The sequence below is a fragment of the Pelophylax lessonae genome (assembly GCF_965119305.1).
Source record: "Pelophylax lessonae genome assembly, chromosome: 12".
Classification (NCBI taxonomy): domain Eukaryota; kingdom Metazoa; phylum Chordata; class Amphibia; order Anura; family Ranidae; genus Pelophylax; species Pelophylax lessonae.
In genome coordinates, this window is record NC_138779.1 from 119,500,766 (window position 1) to 119,520,297 (window position 19,532).

Below are 19,532 nucleotides of genomic sequence, written 5' to 3' on the forward strand. Positions count from 1 at the left end.
GCTGGCTGCTAGGAGATATATTGTTGCTGGTGGGGGTCTTTAATTGCTGAAGTTGATCTATTTGCACTGATGAGGCTATTTTGTTGAAGGGAATCTATTGCTGCCAAGGCAGTGTATTGTAGTTGTTGGGGATCTATTGTTGCTGCTGTGGGTCTATAGTTACTGGGTGGATTTATGATTGCTGGGGGGGTCTATTGTTGCTGGTTTGATCTATTGTTGATGAAGGAATCTATTGTGGCCGGCAGGGGGGCCTATTGTTGCTGGTTGCAGGGGATCTATATTACTGCTTTTCTTGTGATCATTAACATTTTCCATACAAATTAATTACAAACCACAAAATGATACTAGGTTGTGTATTCTCTAAAAAGGGTGGTACTGAGAGGTGGGTAGAGGGTGAAACTAATGGTGCTTTTCCACTGCATGAAACCGAATGGTTCGGCTCGCTTTTGCGCTTTTCCACTGCATGGTACCGCATGGTACGGTTTTGGAACGGTTCAGTGCGGTACGGTACGGCGGCGTTTTTCCACTACATGAAACCGAATGGTACGGCTCGCTTAAACAGTACCACCTCGGTTGTGGTTCCAAGAGGGTCGTACCGGTACCATATCCCACAATCCTTTGCATGCAGCCTTGACTGTTTGTCACTACTAGCCACTGATTGGTCAGAGAATCTTTGTTATCCCACCCACTTACTATTAGTGGAAAAGCAAACCGTACCAAACTGTTCCAACACCATACCATGCGGTACCATGCAGTGGAAAACCAAACCGAGCCAAGCAGGGTCGAGTGGAGCCAAGCCGGGACTTGCAGTGGAAATGTGCCATAAGGGACACTGCTCGAAGGAGGGTAGGGGCGGAGGCAAGGGGTTACTCAGTAGTTGGGAGTACCTGTACCTATGCTCTGAGAAAAAAAGCAATGCATACATCTATTTCAACATTGTAAAAACAAAAAAGACTAACATTTAAATTAATGAACTATGTTGCTGTGCTGCAGATATTAGGATTCTACTCCAAAATGCCATAAAAAAGGTTTATTGAACAAGGCAGTGGTAAAGGTAAAGCACAGTAGCCCAACCATTTAGAACTCATTTCTTAACTGATCTGAATACTGGTCTAAATACAGTAAACTGAAATCTGTCCCCATAATGACTACCCTACTAATATGCATTTAAAGACAAGAGAATTAACTGTCAAGATCTGGCACTCCTCTTCTGCATCTTTCTAATAAACATTAAAAAAACAATATACGTCCATGGGCAACACCAACCCTGTTCTTTCCTCCAGAATTACCAGTCAGTCCCTTATCGCTAAACTTTGAAATGTGAGTTTATAGATGTCAAATAATAAATATAGTCATAAATAACTAGATTATTTTATTCACAGAAAAAAAATATACATATTCTTACCATTATTGCACAAGCTTGTTTCCCATCCATAAATCCTTTAGGAATAGCATTTGGAGTCAAAATTTCATATCTAAATTTAAGAGAAGAATGTATTTTTTGTTAGTGCCACAATAGCATCAGAACTGAATTCACAGGCATCTTGCACCAGGAATATACAGTGGGGAAAATAATTATTTGATCCTCTGCAGATTTTGTAAGTTTGCCCACTTACAAAGAAATTAAGGGTCTATAATTTTATCATAGGTGTATTTTAAATGATAGAGACAGAATATTAACCAAAAATCCAGAACAAAATGATTTAAATGTTATAAATTGAATTGCAGTTCAGTGAGAAAAATAAATCCCCAAGCAAAATATGACTTAGTACTTGGCGGAGAAACCTTTGTTGGCAAGCACAGAGTTAAGGAAATTCTTGTAGTTGGTTACCAGGTTTGCACACATCTCAGAAGTAATTTTGTTCCACTTTCTTTTACAGATCATCTCTAAATCCTTAAAATTTCTTGGCCATCACTTGGCAACTCAAAGTTTCAGCCCTCTCATTTTCTATAGGATTAAGATCTGGAGACTGGCTAGGCCACTTCATGACCTTAATGTGCTTCTGTTTGAGCCACTTCTTTGTTGCCTTGACGGTATGTTTTGGGTCATTGTCACGCTGGAAGACCCATCCATGACCCATCTTCAATGTTGTGGCTAAGGGAAGAAGGTTCTCATCCAAGATTTTACAACACATGGCCCCATCCATTGGCCCCTCAATGTGGCAAAGTCAGTCTGTACCTTTAGCAGAGACACAGCCCCAAAGCATAATATTTCCACCTCTGTGCTTGACTGTAGTGATGGTGTTCTTAGGGTTCCTCCAAACATAGTGAGTTGCCCTCCTCAAGAAGGTACATGAACAGTCATGCCAAAGAACATCTAAAAGATTCAGAGAAGACTGGGAGAAAGTGCTGTGGTCAGATGAGACCAAAATTGAGATCTTTGGCATGAACTCAAATCCCGGTCGACCCTTTTTTCTTTGTAAGGGGGCAAACTTACAAAATCTGCAGGGAATCAAATAATTATTTTCCCCACTGTAACTATCTGTCCATAATAGCATGCTATGTACTTTCAATGGGCCAGCATAGTACATGTGAGCCAAGTCTTGGTAATCTCTTTGGTAGGAGATCTAAATGAGTAGATCCATTGTGGGATGCTTCTGGAATACATACAATATCTCAATGTACTCAATTCTATGGGTGAGGACTATTATAGATTAGAATAGAGTGTGCAGAGACATCTTGACCCTGATGTATGCCTTTCACTTATAACTGCATATGTATAAAAGCGGAGAAAATTACTGTTACTAAAATATTACAGGTACTAATATTTTACAGGTTCCAACAAGATTTCTTTTGTTGGGAGACCATTCTTACCTTTGCCTGAACTCCTGGAAGATGATTCTGTTTGGGAAGCCTTGTCTACAAATACGGATTCCCTCCAGGACTCCATTACAGCGCAACTGGTCGAGGACTAGGTGAGGCTCCAGTTTCCCAGCCTAATTAGGAGACGTGCCAATCAATACACTGCTATACAGGAATCATTACATTATCTGTTTTTGTAACTGTAACCTTGGACTCACATTCATTTTAAGGACCCATTCACACCTGTGTGCTGTGCTGCATTAGGTTAAGGCAACCCATTCATTGTAATTTGGCTACCAGTGTACCAGAGCAGACAGAAATATGTATCTGGATCTTTTTTTCCGACAAAGCACACCACAAAGCAAGGTAGTACATTAAGGCGCAACACAAGTGCACTATAAAGTTGCATTAGAGTGCCGTTCAAAATGAACTGTGTGTAACTGCAACATAAAAGGTATGAGGCCACCCTAAAAGTTGCCTACAGAAAAGGTGCCTGCTCACTTCTCCGATTTATCGCCAGAGAGACCAGGTATCTCAAAATCCCAAGCACAAAATAATGCAAATATTAGCCATAGTTCCATGACCAATTCCTGGCCCTCCTCAATGCACCTACCACTTGACCATTTAGGCTGGGTTGGGTGAAAGGAAGCAACCCATCACCTACAGAAACTATTTTAAAATGAAAGCCTAAGTTTACCTAAAACTATAAAATACATAATTAGCACAAGGGACATACAGGTGCATCTAAAAAAATTAGAATATCATCAAAAAGTTAATTTATTTCAGTTATTCAATTAAAAAAGTGAAATTCATATAGTATATGGATTCATTACACACAGAGTGATATATTTCATAGTTAAAAAGTTAGTGAGGTTGAAAAAAGACACCAGTCCATCCTATGATGAGTGTGTGTGTGTGTGTTTATGTCAATAGTACATTGTATACCCCTGTATGTTGTGGTTGTTAAAGTGTCCATCTAATAGATTTTTTTTAAACTTTTGATGCTCCCTGCTGATACCACTGCTTGTGGAAGAGAATTCCACATCCTTACCACTCTGACGGTAAAGAACCCTTTACGCAGTTAATGGTTCAAGCATTTCTTTCTTTTATTTTTGATTATTATGGCTTAAGCTAGTGAAAACCCAAAATTCAGTATCTCTAATAATTTGAATATTGTGAAAAAGTTCAATATTGTAGACTCATGATGTCACACTCTGATCAGCTAATTAACTCAAAACAATTGTAAAGGTTTCCTGAGCCTTTAAATATTCGCTCAGTCTGGTTCAGTGAGTTACACAATCATGGGGAAAACTGCTGACTTGACAGTTGTCCAGAAGACCGTCACTGACACCCTCCACAAGGAGGGTAAGTCACAAAAGGTCATTGCTAAAGAAACTGGCTGTTCACAGAGTGCTGTATTCAAGCATATTAATGGAAAGTTGAGTGGAAGGAAAAAGTGTGGTAGAAAAAGGTGTACAAGCAACAGTGATAACCGCAGCCTTGAGAGGATTGTGAAGCAAAGGCCATTCAAGAATTTGAGGGAGATTCACAAGGAGTGGACTACAGCTGGCGTCAGTGCTTCAAGAGCCCCCACACATAGACGTATCCAAAATATGGGATTAAACTGTTGCATTCCTTGTGTCAAGCCACTCCTGAACCAAAGACAACGTCAGAAGCATCTTAGCTGGGCTAAGGAAAAAAAGGACTGGACTGTTGCTCAGTGGACGAAAGTCCTCTTTTTGGATAAAATAAAATTTTGCATTTCATTTGGAAATTAAGATCCCAGAGTCTGGAGGAAGAGTGAAGAGGCACAGAATCCAAGTTGCATGAGGTCCAGTGTGAAGTTTCCACAGTCAGTTATGATTGGGGCAGCCATGTCATCTGCTGGTCTTGGTCCTGTGCGTTTTATCAAGTCAGCGCAGCCCTCTACCAGGAAATTCTAGAGCACTTCATGCTTCCCTCTGCAGACCAGCTGTATAGAGATGCTGATTTCATTTTCCAGCAGGACTTGGCACCAGCCCATACTGCCTAAAGAACCAATACCTGGTTTAATGATCATGGTATCACTGTGCTTGATTGGCCAGCAAGCTCACCTGACCTAAACTTTATAGAGCATCTGTGGAGTATTGTCAAGAGGAAGATGAGGGACACTAGACCCAACAATGCAAATGAGCTGAAAGCTGCTATCAAAGCAACCTGGGCTTCCATAACACCTCAGCAGTGCCACAAGCTGATCCCCCTTATGCTACGCTGCATTGATGCAGTAGTTCCTGCAAAAGGAGCCCAGACCAAGTATTGAGTGCATACTATACTGTACATGGACATACTTTTCAGTAAGCCAACATTTATGCATTAAAAATCCTTTTTTTATTGGTCTTCTGTAATATTCTAATTTTCTGAGATACTGAATTTTGGGTTTTCATTAGCTGTAAGCCATAATCATCAAAATTAAAAGAAATGTTCGAAATATATCACTCTGTGTACCGCATCTATATAAAATATAGGAGTTTCACTTTTTGAATTGAATTACTGAAAAAAATTAAGTTTTTGATATTCTAATTAATTTAGATGCACCTGTACTTATCTACAGTGAGATTTGTCCCTTGTGCTGCTGTCTTCCCATTTCACGGAAATCTTCCATATCCCCCTGCCACAATATTCTTCCAGTTCCGCTGGAACTAAGTGGTTGCGACAGGCTCTCATCAACAGTCCCCGACTATGCCAGCCTTTTCCGCTCAGCTGCTCCATTCAAAGAATGAATGAAACAGGATCTCTGAATGGAGGAAGAGCAGATGATTAAAAGGTCTGCCCCCTTCATTCATAGATCCCATTTCACTTATAAAAGCTGTAGTACGTCTTCTACACACAAATAAACATATTCCTTGTAATTTTAAAATACACCTAAAACAGTTGTATATGGTAGAAAGGTCTTACTCTCTTTTCATGGTTGGGAATGATGCATCGGACAAAGTTGGGGTTGGTGTTTCTTAGAGTAGACATCAGCTTAGCCAGCGATTCTTTGTAGAGCTGCCCCACAGTGCGGAACATTCCTTTCTTTGTCTTGTATGACGAGCCAAATGTCATGTCAGACATACCACTCATCTGGTCAAGTCCCACAATTCTATCCACTGTGGATGAAATAAACGGAAGTGAGATTCAGACATACACACAAATCTGCTCAGTAAGGGAGTGCAGAGCAGTAATTCTAAGCTACCAATCATATCCAGCCATGACCTGACCAGGCTGCTTATCAGAGCAGGCAGAATAAGAAAAATGGCAGATTGGTGGCTATGGCTTACTGCATTTTGTACACTGTGGGTTACATTATTGAATGAATGTGATAGTGAGTAAATATAAAACTATGCTATTGCTAGGATGCTATAAAAATGTGAATACAGGAATCAAATAAAGTACTGTACAAAAACTGCACAGCTACAAAGGCAACAAACATGAGTTTACCTAACATGTTACTTAGGAATAGGATTAGGACTATGGAAGCCTAAATAAGACACTAGATGCCTATGGGACATATCCAGGGGTCTACTTACCTCTGAGCATTACCCTGAATCAGTTTTGTACTCTAAATAGGTCTTTGAAGCATACTGATATATCGTGCTTGTAAAAAATGTTTAGTGGCAAATGACAGCTCAATAAAAAATACATAATTAGAACTGCAGTTGGAGGACATGTCTACCTGAATGTAACAAGATAGCAGACTTTTTTTTAATTAAATCAATTACATTTTTAAAGGCAGTTTCCTGTTAATGCTGTAAATAAGTAAGCAGCTGCTGCCAGCTATTAAAATGGATTTTGGTAATAGCCTTTGCAAATGAATCAGCATATATTCCTTTCTTTGATGTATATCACTCAGGATGGGTCTACAAAGCCTAATTGTTCTATTTATTTTATTTTTTTAGCTTTGAAAAGAGAAGAAAATGGTTAAGGTCCCCGCCAGTTTTTTTTTTTTTTTTTGCGGTCTGTGTTTCATCCAAGAGATGCCCCCTTATTTCCTATCCAAGAAATGCAGCAGGAAGTAGACATGTGCAGTTTGTCTCGTTCCGAATAAATATTCAGACAAATTTTTCGTTATACGTGGATTTTGGATATATCCGAATACTCGAAATGCAGTATAACCCAAGTTTACTGAATGCTCCAAATAACTAAATGAAATTTGTCTGAATATCAAAAATTCGAATAGAATTTTGCACCAAATTCCAGTCGAATTAGAACTGTAAACATATTTCTGAAATCAAAGACTGTGTGTGTGTCATTAGAGTACCATTTCGAAAAAATGCTGTTTTTGTTAGACCAAAGATGATTTAAAGAGTCATTGTAATCATTTGATGAGGATTTTTCTTGTGTTTGTTCACTTTGCCACATTCGGATCGGAAAAAAAAAAACTAAAGTTTTTGATACGACCGATTTAAAATGTATCTTTTCTAATCAGGGAAAAGAAAAAAAAAATCTGTAAATTTGAATAAAATTCGAAAAAGACATAAAACGAATTCGGAATACGAATTCCTAATACGAATCCCGAATGCAAACTGAACGATTTAACCGAATTTAACAAAAGAAAATAACTAGATTAGGGAATCTAAATGAAACTACGCAAATTTTTTTCGTCATGCACATGGTCTAGTAGGAAGTGAAAGCGGACAAGGGGATATTGGCTATTAGTTGTCACCAGATCAGGTTTACTTATTGGAAGATTTTTTCTCACCTTCTGTTCCCATGATAACTCAAAAAATGTTGGGTTTCCGATCACCTTCTGTACTAAAGACACAGATGACAATAGAAACCGGACAGGGGTTCTCACCTCTTACCATCTTATTCAAAGATTTGGCTTTATATACACTTAAAGTATGAGCCAAAGTAAATATACTATAGATGAAAGGGCTTAACATTTTAGATTCCAAATCAATACACTTGACATGTAAGGCATTAAGGAACCTGCCTTTATCATGGTTGTCTTTGTGAATTTATTTGCCACAATTGCCCAAATATCAACAATTGATACAATTCCATTGTGGAGAGCTAATCGCTGCTTCTTCCATAATGAGTTGGTAAGAGAGTAAACTGAAAACTTCTAGACAAAGGGCACATTCCAGCATTTATTTATTTTTTATCATACATGGCTGTATATAAAACGTATCTAGGTAAGCTCATGGCAAACAAAAAGTGTATTTTAAATATTGATTTTATTTACTACGGCTTGCACAGTAAGTGAATAAATAAGGCCACTTACACCAACAGAGTGCATATGTGCTATGGCTTCTTTGTATGACTAAGGATGTAATATTTGAGACAGAAGATTGTACTATATAGCAGCTAAACCCTGGGATAGCATGCAAATGCAAAAATATTACACTAGAGGGCGCTAGTAAGCTGGATAGTTTAGTTGTATACAGTATTTGCAATCTATGGCTTTATTGTCAATTGGTCTCTCATACCATTTGTCCTTCAAATAATATATCCTTAATTCGTGAAAGGCAGGCTACATTTAAAATAAAATACATATAAAACTCATTAATAGATGTCAAGTGTAAGACTGCATGTATTTGATTTTCCAGATAAGATATTCACATATCAATATTTCTGTACTACTCTAATGAATACAATTACACTTCTGTTCTTGGAAGAGAACAAAAATCCAACTCAGCTAGGTGAATGGGTGTTTGCATACAACGCTTCCAGCCTTCAAGATTGATTTTTTTCCATCTTTTCTGATAAATGCAACCAGTTTTATTACAAGCTTCATTATAGGGGAAACACAAACAACCATTTAAATCGTATTAACAGCATGAACCATATTAAAGGGATAAATGAAGGCTTTGTATATGTTTTATTTATTTAAATTGGAGGAATGAAAAATACATTCTAGGGAAACATGAAATTTTGCTAACTAAAAAAAAATTGCACGTACAATTGTACAAGCATTGCCTGTGTTCTTATTTAAGGCCAACATGATGGATGCCCTAAAATGAGGCCCTTGAGAACTGAAGGTGAACATGAGACCACCCTGCCATTGTTGCTGTGCTCTGAACAGAGGTTATAAGTAGCCTTCCAATGCATAGGAATGACATAAGCAAGCTTCCTATAAACACTGATTCTATAACTAACAACCTGATGACATCATTACAATACTCTTGCTTGGAATCCTTACTCTCTGAGGAACTGAGGGTACTTTCAGTACTGTGGAGGCCCAGGACAAGGGGTGGGCATAAGGGACAGCTGCCCTGGGAGCTGTGGTATCATTTGAGGTGGAAGGGGGGGGGGACCGCAAGGAGATTGGGGGGGGGGGGATTTGTGTTCTCAGGGTGGGAATTTGGAGGGTGGCAGGGGATAAGAATTGTTCTAGGAGGGGAAATTAGGGTTGTGTGCAAGGAATAGTAATTTTAGGGGATTTGTGCTGGGTAGATGAGGATGACTTGAGCCAGGAGGGGGGATTTGGGGGGTTTGTGGTAGAAGAGGTGATATGGTAGAGGGAGAAGGAATTTGTGTTAGAAGGGAATTTTTTTTTTTTTTATTGGGGGGGGGGGGGGGGGGGTAGAATACACTCCCAACTTGTGGAGAGAAGATAGGGGGAGGATGATTTGAGGGGATTAAAAATGGTATTTGTGCAAGGAGGGGAAATTTATTTTTTGGGGGGGGGGGGATTTGTGCTAGGGGGATTTTGTGCTGGGAGGGGGGATCTGGAGTGGGTGGAGAGGATTTGTGTTCAGATGGGGGATTTGTGCTCAGATGGGACATTTGAGAGGTAGAGGGTAGGAGAGGTGATTTTTTTTTTGGGGGGGGGGGGGGGTTTGAGAGACTAGAGGATTAGAGGTTGGATGAATCTGTGCTGGCAGGGAGGATTTCAGCAGGGGGGCAGATTTGTACTGGCAGGAGGGGGGATTTATGCTTATGGGTTAAGCATGCAGATTAGTGCTCTTTTTTTGTGGGGGGGGGGCGCAGTTTGGTATGTTTGCCCTGAGCTCTAGATGACCCTGCCCTGGCATTGGTACCATGTGTAGGTTTCAGGTCACACTCCTAATAAGCATAGGTGGTAGATTAAACAGATAAGCATTGCAATGTTACACTTGATATCTCAGTGAGAGTTGCAACAACAATGTATTCATTTTAAAATCAGCATATTTCATTTTATTTTAAACTTTAATAATATATAGCGTGCCCTGAATAATGCTTTTTAAGGCTCAATAAAGCGGAACAAGTACAGACAAAGCTGAAGGTGAGACAGAAATGATACAAGCAAACTGTGTGCAAACATCCATTGTAACACAGCATGCTAGGATGAAATAATAGAAATCTGAACTATAAAACCTACTTTCACCTGGGCCCTGGGGCAGCACAGCGTAGGTGTCAAAGAAATAAACCGCCTGAATATTCTGGATATCTGAAGGAATGCAGCATGGCAGTGTAGGGAAGGGACATTGTGCGGAGTGGCAATATTTGTCATATGGTAATTAAATGTGACCAAACCATTGACAGGAAATGAAAGGTTTAATATCATTTAGTTGGCAGAACATTAAGTAATAAAAAAAAATTAAAAGTGTATAACAAAGCAAGTAATATGTCATAAAAAGTAATGTTTAACAAGTGTGAATACAATGGATTGGTGATATAGGGTTACATGTGGAAGGAAAAGCAAAGCAAGGGAGAAAGAATAGTAAAGAACAAGTTAGATAGAGAAATTAGAAGCACATTAGTTCTAATATAACAAATACACAGCACTAATAAATAAATGACAGTGTAAATATATCCCAAAATTAGATTATATAAATCTTATACGGATATGGAAAAAGACAAGCGAAAAGTCTAATATTTCACAACTCCAACTGACCAACAGCAAAATGAGAACTTCTCTCTCACTGATCTAGTTACAGCAATTTAAATTTAGTTGGGTGCTTTAGGTTATTGCTACAGCAACACAAATTCAAATGGTGGGTAGCTGACCTAGTGGAAGCTTGGGCCTCTTTTATAGAATACATTTACAGTAGCTCCAGAAAGAGCCTTAAAGTGCTTGTAGACCTTTAATTTTTATTTTAAATAACAAATATGCCTATACTTACCTGCTTTGTGCAAGGGTTGGCACAGAGCAGCCCTGTTCCGCTTCTTCTGGGGTCCTCTGCCAGTACTCCAGGCCCCCCCCCTCTTTATCAGGTGCCCCCACAAAAAGCTGCCTTCTATGGGGGCATCCGTACGGGCTCGCTCCTCGCTCCGGTAATGTGCACGAGTGCAGCGGCTCCAGCCGCTGTCGCTCTCATTATTGGACAGATTGATAGCAGCAGGAGTCATTGGCTCCCGTTGCTGTCAATCAAAAGCTGTGACACGGAAGCGGGGAGTGGGGGAGTCTAATGCTGTTCAATTCCTTCTTCTAATTCATTTCCTGGGCTGTGACGGGTCCCCTACTACAGTATTGGTGACAATTGTGCCATTTCATCTTTGTATGCTTAATGTACTATACAACACCATTGGTTTTTCTAATTGTCTTAACAAATTATCCCCAAATCTGTGCGCTTATAACCCTTCAAGGTTACGACACTTCAAAATCCCTTGCTTGTCCAGATTTTGTTTGGACCTTGAGTACAAAAACTGAGCTTTGTTCAGTTGGGTCTTATCCAGTCAGAGTTATGATGACAATCTAAGCAAGTGATTAGAAATATTTTATTAGTCTGACAAATTTAAAAGCTAAAAGCTGATTTTGTATTGGTTATTGTGGGCTGCAGTAATTAATTATTACTTTCCAACTTGGTTATCTTTTGGAAAGCAGGATGCTGAATAAAGCTTTTAGAAGGTAATTGCTTAGCAATGAAATGCAGATTTTTACACGAACATTTGAATTTTTAATAAATCTGACCCATGGTAAATCAATTGTTATTTATTCTGAAGACCATAAATGGTAACCAAATCTATATAAATTATTTACAATTTAGAGGGTAACTCCACTTTTGAGGAGAAAAAAAAAATATTCCCCTCTGAGTGATCTATGTACATTGCAGGGATTTTAAAGTAGAACTAGGGCTAAAACCGTCAAAAACATTGTAACCACTTGTAGTGCCGTTCAAGGTGCTCTGTCGGTAAAGAATCTGGTGTCTCACAGCAATATAAGGGTGCAGGCTGTCCTGTGCTTAATCCAGAAAACAATGAAGCATGAATCGATGAGAAACACTGCGCACCACTAGCTTAACAGGTGGAGAGGAACTTTTTCATTATTTATCAGCTGCTGCACCTGCAGGGTTCCAATGAGGAAAGTGGCAGAGTCTGCATCCCTTCGGACTTGATTAACCCTTTGTGTGTGTCTTGCCAAAGGTTTGTTGCAGAGGATGTGAGGATGCCCAGAATCCGATTTGTATCTTAGTGTAGATTTCAGGCAAAATCAGTGAGCCAATCACATGCCTCCAGGTTCCCATGTTGCAAAGGTAATTTTTAATAATGTTATATTACATTATGGCTTGTGTTGCAATTGTACATGTTCTATTATTATTATTATTTTTTTTTTTAACCACAAACATGGAATTTCTCTGTGTGTTTAAAGGTTAACTCCACCTTTTGCAGCATGGTACACCAATATTGAGGATATACCATGTATGTTGTAATATGTTGTTACACAAATCCCCAATCCCACAACACTTTGCATTTTGCCTTTAAAGAGGTTTTTATCTCAAATGAAAACTACCATCTACATTTAATTCCTTCAATTTATCTGCTTGCAGATGAAATCAGAAAATTACACTACTTGTTCCAATTAAGCAACAGATGTGGGAGTGGTAAGCTCTTCTGAGTATGTTTAAAAAAAAAAAAACAAGTTTTAAAAATGTAAATAAAAAACCCTTCTGAGCTACAGAAGAATCAGATAAGGGGACTGTCAATTTTTTTGAACAGATAATCTCTATAAAATACGCCTGTCTCTAAATTACCTTTGAAAGACAAGCTATCTGCCTAGAACATCTCTGTCTCTTCTCATAGTTGGTCGTGTGCACCTCAGCAAGTTTCAAACCTGGCTGCATACAGTTTTCAAATTTTAACTTCTCCAAGACATGAAGTTCACCAAGACACTCGGGGAAGTCGACCAAGACACTCGGGGAAGTCGACCAAGACACTCGGGGAAGTCGACCAAGACGCTCGGGGAAGTCGACCAAGACGCTCGGGGATGTTCACCAAGACGCTAGGGGATGTTCACCAACACGCTCGGGGATGTTCACCAACACGCTCTGGGATGTTCACCAACACGCTCTGGGATGTTCACCAACACGCTCTGGGATGTTCACCAACACGCTCTGGGATGTTCACCAACACGCTCTGGGATGTTCACCAACACGCTCTGGGATGTTCACCAACACCCTCTGGGATGTTCACCAACACCCTCTGGGATGTTCACCAACACCCTCTGGGATGTTCACCAAGACACTCTGGGATGTTCACCAAGACACTCTGGGATGTTCACCAAGACACTCTGGGATGTTCACCAAGACACTCTGGGATGTTCACCAAGACACTCTGGGATGTTCACCAAGACACTCTGGGATGTTCACCAAGACACTCTGGGATGTTCACCAAGACACTCTAGGACAGTGATGGCGAACCTTGGCACCCCAGATGTTTTGGAACTACATTTCCCATGATGCTCAATTACATTGCAGAGTGCATGAGCATCATGGGAAATGTGGTTCCAAAACATCTGGGGTGTCAAGGTTCACCATCACTGCTCTAGGATGTTCACCAAGACACTCTGGGATGTTCACCAAGACACTCTGCAAAGTCCACGCAGACACTCTGCAAAGTCCACGCAGACACTCTGCGAAGTTCACCCCCATCTCGCAAAGGAGGTCCATGGAAATACATACATTGTAAAACACATAAATAGGATATGGGTGATTGGCTAGAGCTAAATTATCTGCATGTGCAGTGTCAGGGCTCCTGGGGACCACATAACCAGTTAGGAGAAGAGTTTGTAGGCCCTTTTAGAGGGTATGATATTTGAATAAAGAGCTAAATAAGGTTTTGGTTGGTTACAGCATTTCAGTTAAAAGTAAGCTGCTTGTTATAGTAAATACAAAAATGAAGACTTCGTGGCTGAAGTGCAGTGGACAGTTATTTTCTTTTTTATATCCTATTACACAAGGGAAATGTAATATTCTGCAATCTTTGTTTTTTAAATGAAAAATACAGTATATGGACTAGAACACTATACTATCTCTACAAAATATGTGTTTTCTTAGTAATATGACCTCTCATTCTAAACAGCAGGGTATAGAAGGCAGGATACCTTTTCAGTAAGGTACAGTAAACTACTGACACACATCTACTATCCTATCCTCAACATTTCTCCCTCACTCACCATCTTTCCAGAGCTCTCCTGTAAATTTGTCTGTGCTCTGATGAAGGAGAGTGGCCACATTATCGTTCAAAGGGTCCATGTTCTTCATCAGCCATTCATCTGCTTTATAGTCCACCTGTCAAAAGCACAGAACAATCATAAAATACCCAGACATGTACACCGTTATCACAGAGCAGACCTGTAATCTTCAGGACACCGCACACTGGAGACAAGCAACAACCTCAATAAACATCCAATTTGGCCTTTGTAATAAAGACATGTTGTATGCAACAAAGAAGCACAAAGTATGCTGTAAAAATATACAATAGATGTCAAGAAATGGTATCTGCATGTATTATGCATACATCAAAGTAAAGATCTAGGAGTGGAGGGGAAGAATTATACAAGAAAAAGTATATAAATAATCAATCTAGAATTCAATTTAAACATACAGTGTTTGATTTACTAAAACTGGAGAGTGCAAAATCTGGTGCAGCTCTGCATGGTAGCCTGTCAGCTTCAAAATTAAGCTTGTTCAGTTAAGCTTTGACAATAAAACATTGAAGCTGATTGGTTTCTATACAGAGCTGCACCAGATTTTTCACTCTCCAGTTTTAGTAAATCTACCCCACTGTGTTGCTAATTATATAATGTACATTTTCAAAAATGGTTAAACATAAATATGACATATATATGTATGTATATATATATATATATATATATATATATATATATATATATATATATACACACACACACACATACACCTATTACCACACTGCAAAGAGCACGTGTAATGTTTAAAAGACAATAAATAATAAAATAATACCAGATTTCAACTTTCTAGAATCAGCTAAATGATGATTGGCTTGCGATTAGTTATTAGTATCACTGATCATTACATTATTTAAATTGTATTTAAACCTAAGAACAAAAATGTAATATATTGCAAATCGCCAGTCTTTTAGATGAGGTGGCTGAAATAGTTGTCTTTTATTCTGACTTTTTTTTCCCATTATTTTGCCTGCACACATGCTGTCCTAGGATGACAACACCAAAGCAGTGTGGCCACCCTCGGGTCCTTGGTGACAGAAGACCCCTCTCTCTTTTCATCTCCATAACCTATCCATGAGGTGTTATGCAGTTCAGAGACTAAGCTGATAGGGCTGATAACATTTAAGGATTTCAGTGTACGGGCAGGAAGTTACATGCTCTCTAGATTTCTGGCAGGATCAAAATGTTTTTATGTACAATTATAAAACAGATGAAAAAAAAACAGGTTTGGTACTATTAAACAGGCCATGTCCTTGTTTGCATACTCTTCAGTATACCCAATATTGGGAACTGTAATGCTAGCCAGCAAGGACGGCATGGTACCTCTTTCTACCTACCCACGTACATTATCTGTGTGTGCGCCTTGACCTACTTTATAAAAAGTAACAAATAAAGGATTCAGTATGCTTTACAATACAGCAATGACAATATGACTCACCTTGCCAGCATAGTGGATTATACTCAGATCAGCTTTGTCTCGCAGTTGTCTAGGCTTCTGGAATTTAGGATGGGTGCCAAGTTCTTGGATAACCTTCTCCACAAAACTTTTATCAGTGGCTTTGGGGAACCAGCATTCTTCATCCAACAGGGACAGGACACCTGGAGGATTGGCCTGAAAGCAAGAACAAGGACACCAATCTCAGAAGGTTCTTTTATTTGTCTGCTTTTTGTTATATGTCTCAAGCAGTTTTATTGTGTGGTTTTCAGGCAAACTCAACCCCTCCTAACTCACACTGTATTCTTTTTAATAATTATCGCTCCGTTATGGATCAGTCTGATTCCAGCATGGGGGCCTAACTGTGAACTATGCTCTATTTGTTTCAAGGTGGGCCGCATGAACAGTACACTGTAGGTTCACACCATCCTACTGAACACTAACACAGATGTCTTCAGACCTATTTTTGAGTGGTTGGCAATCAAGGTTGCAAAACATTGCGTAGTTCACAAATGTGAGAGCCTTCTCCACTCTTAATGTTTGCAGAGAATTTTCATCACTTTCTGTCCTGACAGAAAGCAAAGGGAAATCTCCCCAAAAGAGACACAATGAGTTTTGACTAGAATTTGGCTATAAGGTTGTACTCCTGTACATATTAAAAAAGAATAGCGCACACATGCAAAAGAAATGACTATCAAATATGAAGATAATCCATAAATAAAAATGGGGATTTGGTCCCACCATATGGCCATATCATGCTCAAGCCCACCACTACGTCAAAGTACCCCATTGTCAGCGGGTCCTACACTATCCATAAAAAAGGATGAATCCAGCCTCTCTAACCCCCCCCCCCCCCCCACCTGTACTCTATCAGTGTCCACTATCAAGTAGATATAGGAGGAGTCCCTTGTAGTGCATTAGCACATCTCTCCCAGCAAGGAGTGTTGTCTCCAAGGGTTAGAGAGGCTGGATTCATCCTTTTTTATGGATAGTGTAGGACCCACTGATAATGGGGTACTTTGACGTAGTGGTGGGCTTGAGCACGATATGGCCATATGGTGGGACCAAATCCCCATTTTTATTTATGGATTGTCTTCATATTTGATAGTCATTTCTTTTGCATGTGTGCGCTATTCTTTTTTAATATGCATGTCGCTTGGTTCATAGCTGCACCAGCTTTAGAAATACATGTTCAGGGTTTGCTCCCCTAACTTTTTGCTTGTTTATAATGTACTCCTGTACAGCAATAAAATTACATGATAGCCCTTCAGTAACTGAATGGAAATATTAGAAAACTGTGAGGGATTTTGCAGCAAACTGTTGACAACCAAGCCTCATTTATCACAAAAAATAAACAGACATTTTATGATATCCTTATATATATCGTGCTTTGATATCTTCATGCCTCTCCCCTACATAGACCACATTATCATACTACTAATCTACTACTTTCTTTATCTCACCTCTGTTCACATGACCTCTGCCATGGTTGAAGTTATATAACAGCTAATGAAATATTTTGAGTATCATCTCATCAGTTTCTCTCCTGGAAAGCGGTTTTGTCTCAATAAACAAAGCAATAAGATTCCAGCTCCTGTACATATTAACCAAGCTTGGTAACGATGGTAAAGGTCAAAGATCCACAGAGGGGCTTACCTGAGGTTGGAATGTTTAGGTAGAACTATAAAACTTGATAACAGCAAGGGACTCTCCTTTGTTGGTGGACCTAACAACAGTTATACAGATAGAAGTGACAAAAAGTTAACATATTTCCTTCTCACCGGTCTCTCGATGAGATCAATGCAAGGCTGCAGGTCCAGGCCAAAATCAATGAAGTTCCACTCAATGCCTTCCCGCTGGTATTCCTCTTGTTCCAGAATGAACATGGTGTGATTGAAGAGCTGCTGCAGTTTCTCATTTGTGTAATTAATACAAAGCTGTTCAAATGAGTTCAGCTGCAAACATAACATGTCAGAAATGAATAATTACATGATTAATATATTTATCATATTATGAAACTAAAAGCACCCAAATTTAATATTGTGTTACATTAGAAAACTAGGTGAGGTGCAATGTAAAATGACATTTAGCAAAAAATGCAGATTTGTATTACAGAATTCATGGTGAAGGAAAGTACTGAATTTAGGTAAAGGCCTAAGAACCTAAAGTAATATTAAACCCTCAGTTTTTTAAGCACTTGCATCAGCTGATTTCATTACTAACAGACTATGCAGCTTCTCTATCTTTTAAATGCTTGCCTATGTTTCAGTTTAAAGTGATACTAAACTTTTATTTTGTTTAAAATAACAAACATGTCATAACTACCTGCTCTGTTCAATAGGTTTGCAAAGAGCAGCCCCGATCCGCCTCTTTTCAGGTGCCCCCCGCTGGTGCTTCTGGCTCCTCCCCCCCACCAAGTGCCCCCATAGGAAACCATTGGGGCACTTCTGCTTGCTCGCTCCTAAAACCTGGTACACACAGGCTGAAAGTTGGGCAACGTCGGCCAGTTCAATTAAATGTGGCCGATATATGAGCCCTGTGTATGGCAGCCGGTCCAACAGAAGCCGGCCTTCTGTCGGATGTGTATACTAGAAAACCAGTGGCTGAACAGCTCCCGATCACCGGAGTTTTCTGGCAGGGGGGGCATCCCCCGGTCAGAACACCATAGAACAGCAGGGGAGATCGCTGCACTAACATCGGCTTGTTAGTACAGCGGCTCCGAACCGAGCTGTGAGGTTTTTTTTTCCTTTAACCCACTGGGTTAAACGGAAAAAAACAATGGAGTGTACGAGGTTTAGGCCTTACTGTCTGCATCCATTGCCATAGACAGTGGGACACGGCCCTGCCCCCCGCTCTCTTGTCACTGGCTGTGATTGATAGCAGCAGGTGCCAATAGCCTGTGTACTTAGGCTCCCATGGAAGCAGTCATTTCTTGATCCATTTGCTAGTTCTGGGACAGTAACTTACTGGTTTCACGCCACTGTTGGGAAATGAATGCTTCTGTGACTCTGTCGGAACCTAAAGACACAGATGAGCCATGAGCTGAGTAGGTCCTAATCTGTGGCCTCTATGGCTTGCTGTGCTCCTCCGATTATAAAAGCTTTAATTATGCCTCACTATAAAAAACATTCCTGCACACTGGAACTACACATGGAGCCAGTATGCTGTCATCATTATTTCCCATCTACAATAACATCAATGCAGCACAGGGGGTAGAAAAGCAAAACTAGACAGCTACATTTACACAAACAGGTGCTATGTAATCATTATTAATCAGTATGTATTAAAGCCTCCTGCTCCCGTGTCACTGGAGTTGATTGACAGCTGCAGGAGCCAATGGCTCCTCATGCTATTAATCTGTCCAATGAGGAGAGAGAAAACGCCTGGAGCCGCTGCACTTGTGCACATTGCTAGATCGGATCGGGCTCAGGTAAGAAAAAGAAGAGGTTTAGGGGAAGCTGCGGCACGGAAGGTTTTTTCACCTTAAAGTGGGGCTTCACCCAAAAGGGGAAGCGCCGCTTATTTGGCTACTCCCCCCCCCCCCCCCTTTGCTGCCACATTTAGCACCTTTCAGGTGGAGCGGGTACCTGGTTTTGACAAGTACCCGCTCCCATTCCTGGTGAACTCATCCAGACGTTCAGGGGAAAGCTAACCAGAAACACGGATCTCTGTCTTCCCCCCGTCAGAGCAACCTCCTCACAGTTAGCAAGCACAGTTAGGGACACATTTAACAATTTTATCGCCCTTGATGTTAACCCCTTCCCTGCCAGTGTCATTAGTACAGTAACAGTGCATATTTTTAGCACTGATCAATGTAATAATGTCACTGGTCCCCAGAAAAATGTCAAAAGTGTCAGTTAGGTGTCCGATTTGTCTGCCGCAAATGTAGCAGAATACTTATTGGCCTAAATTGAGGAGAAAATT

At 40.0% G+C, this 19,532-nt stretch overlaps 1 protein-coding gene across 10 annotated transcripts in view; it reads right to left on the reverse strand.

Annotated features, from left to right (window-relative positions):
• LOC309568217 (myosin-10-like) overlaps positions 1-19,532 on the reverse strand; it is a 311,346-nt gene that overhangs the window by 47,602 nt on the left and 244,212 nt on the right. For 6 of the 10 annotated variants that reach the window (XM_082273871.1, XM_082273873.1, XM_082273870.1 and 3 more), the window contains 7 exons: positions 17,390-17,563; positions 15,612-15,785; positions 14,141-14,255; positions 10,127-10,195; positions 5,737-5,930; positions 2,815-2,936; positions 1,406-1,475 (listed from right to left, as the gene is read on the reverse strand). In XM_082273871.1, the coding sequence (XP_082129997.1) occupies positions 1,406-1,475; positions 2,815-2,936; positions 5,737-5,930; positions 10,127-10,195; positions 14,141-14,255; positions 15,612-15,785; positions 17,390-17,563 (918 nt within the window). The remainder of the gene's footprint in view (positions 1-1,405; positions 1,476-2,814; positions 2,937-5,736; positions 5,931-10,126; positions 10,196-14,140; positions 14,256-15,611; positions 15,786-17,389; positions 17,564-19,532) is intronic. The other 4 variants (XM_082273869.1, XM_082273876.1, XM_082273875.1 and 1 more) reach the window with 1 other exon arrangement.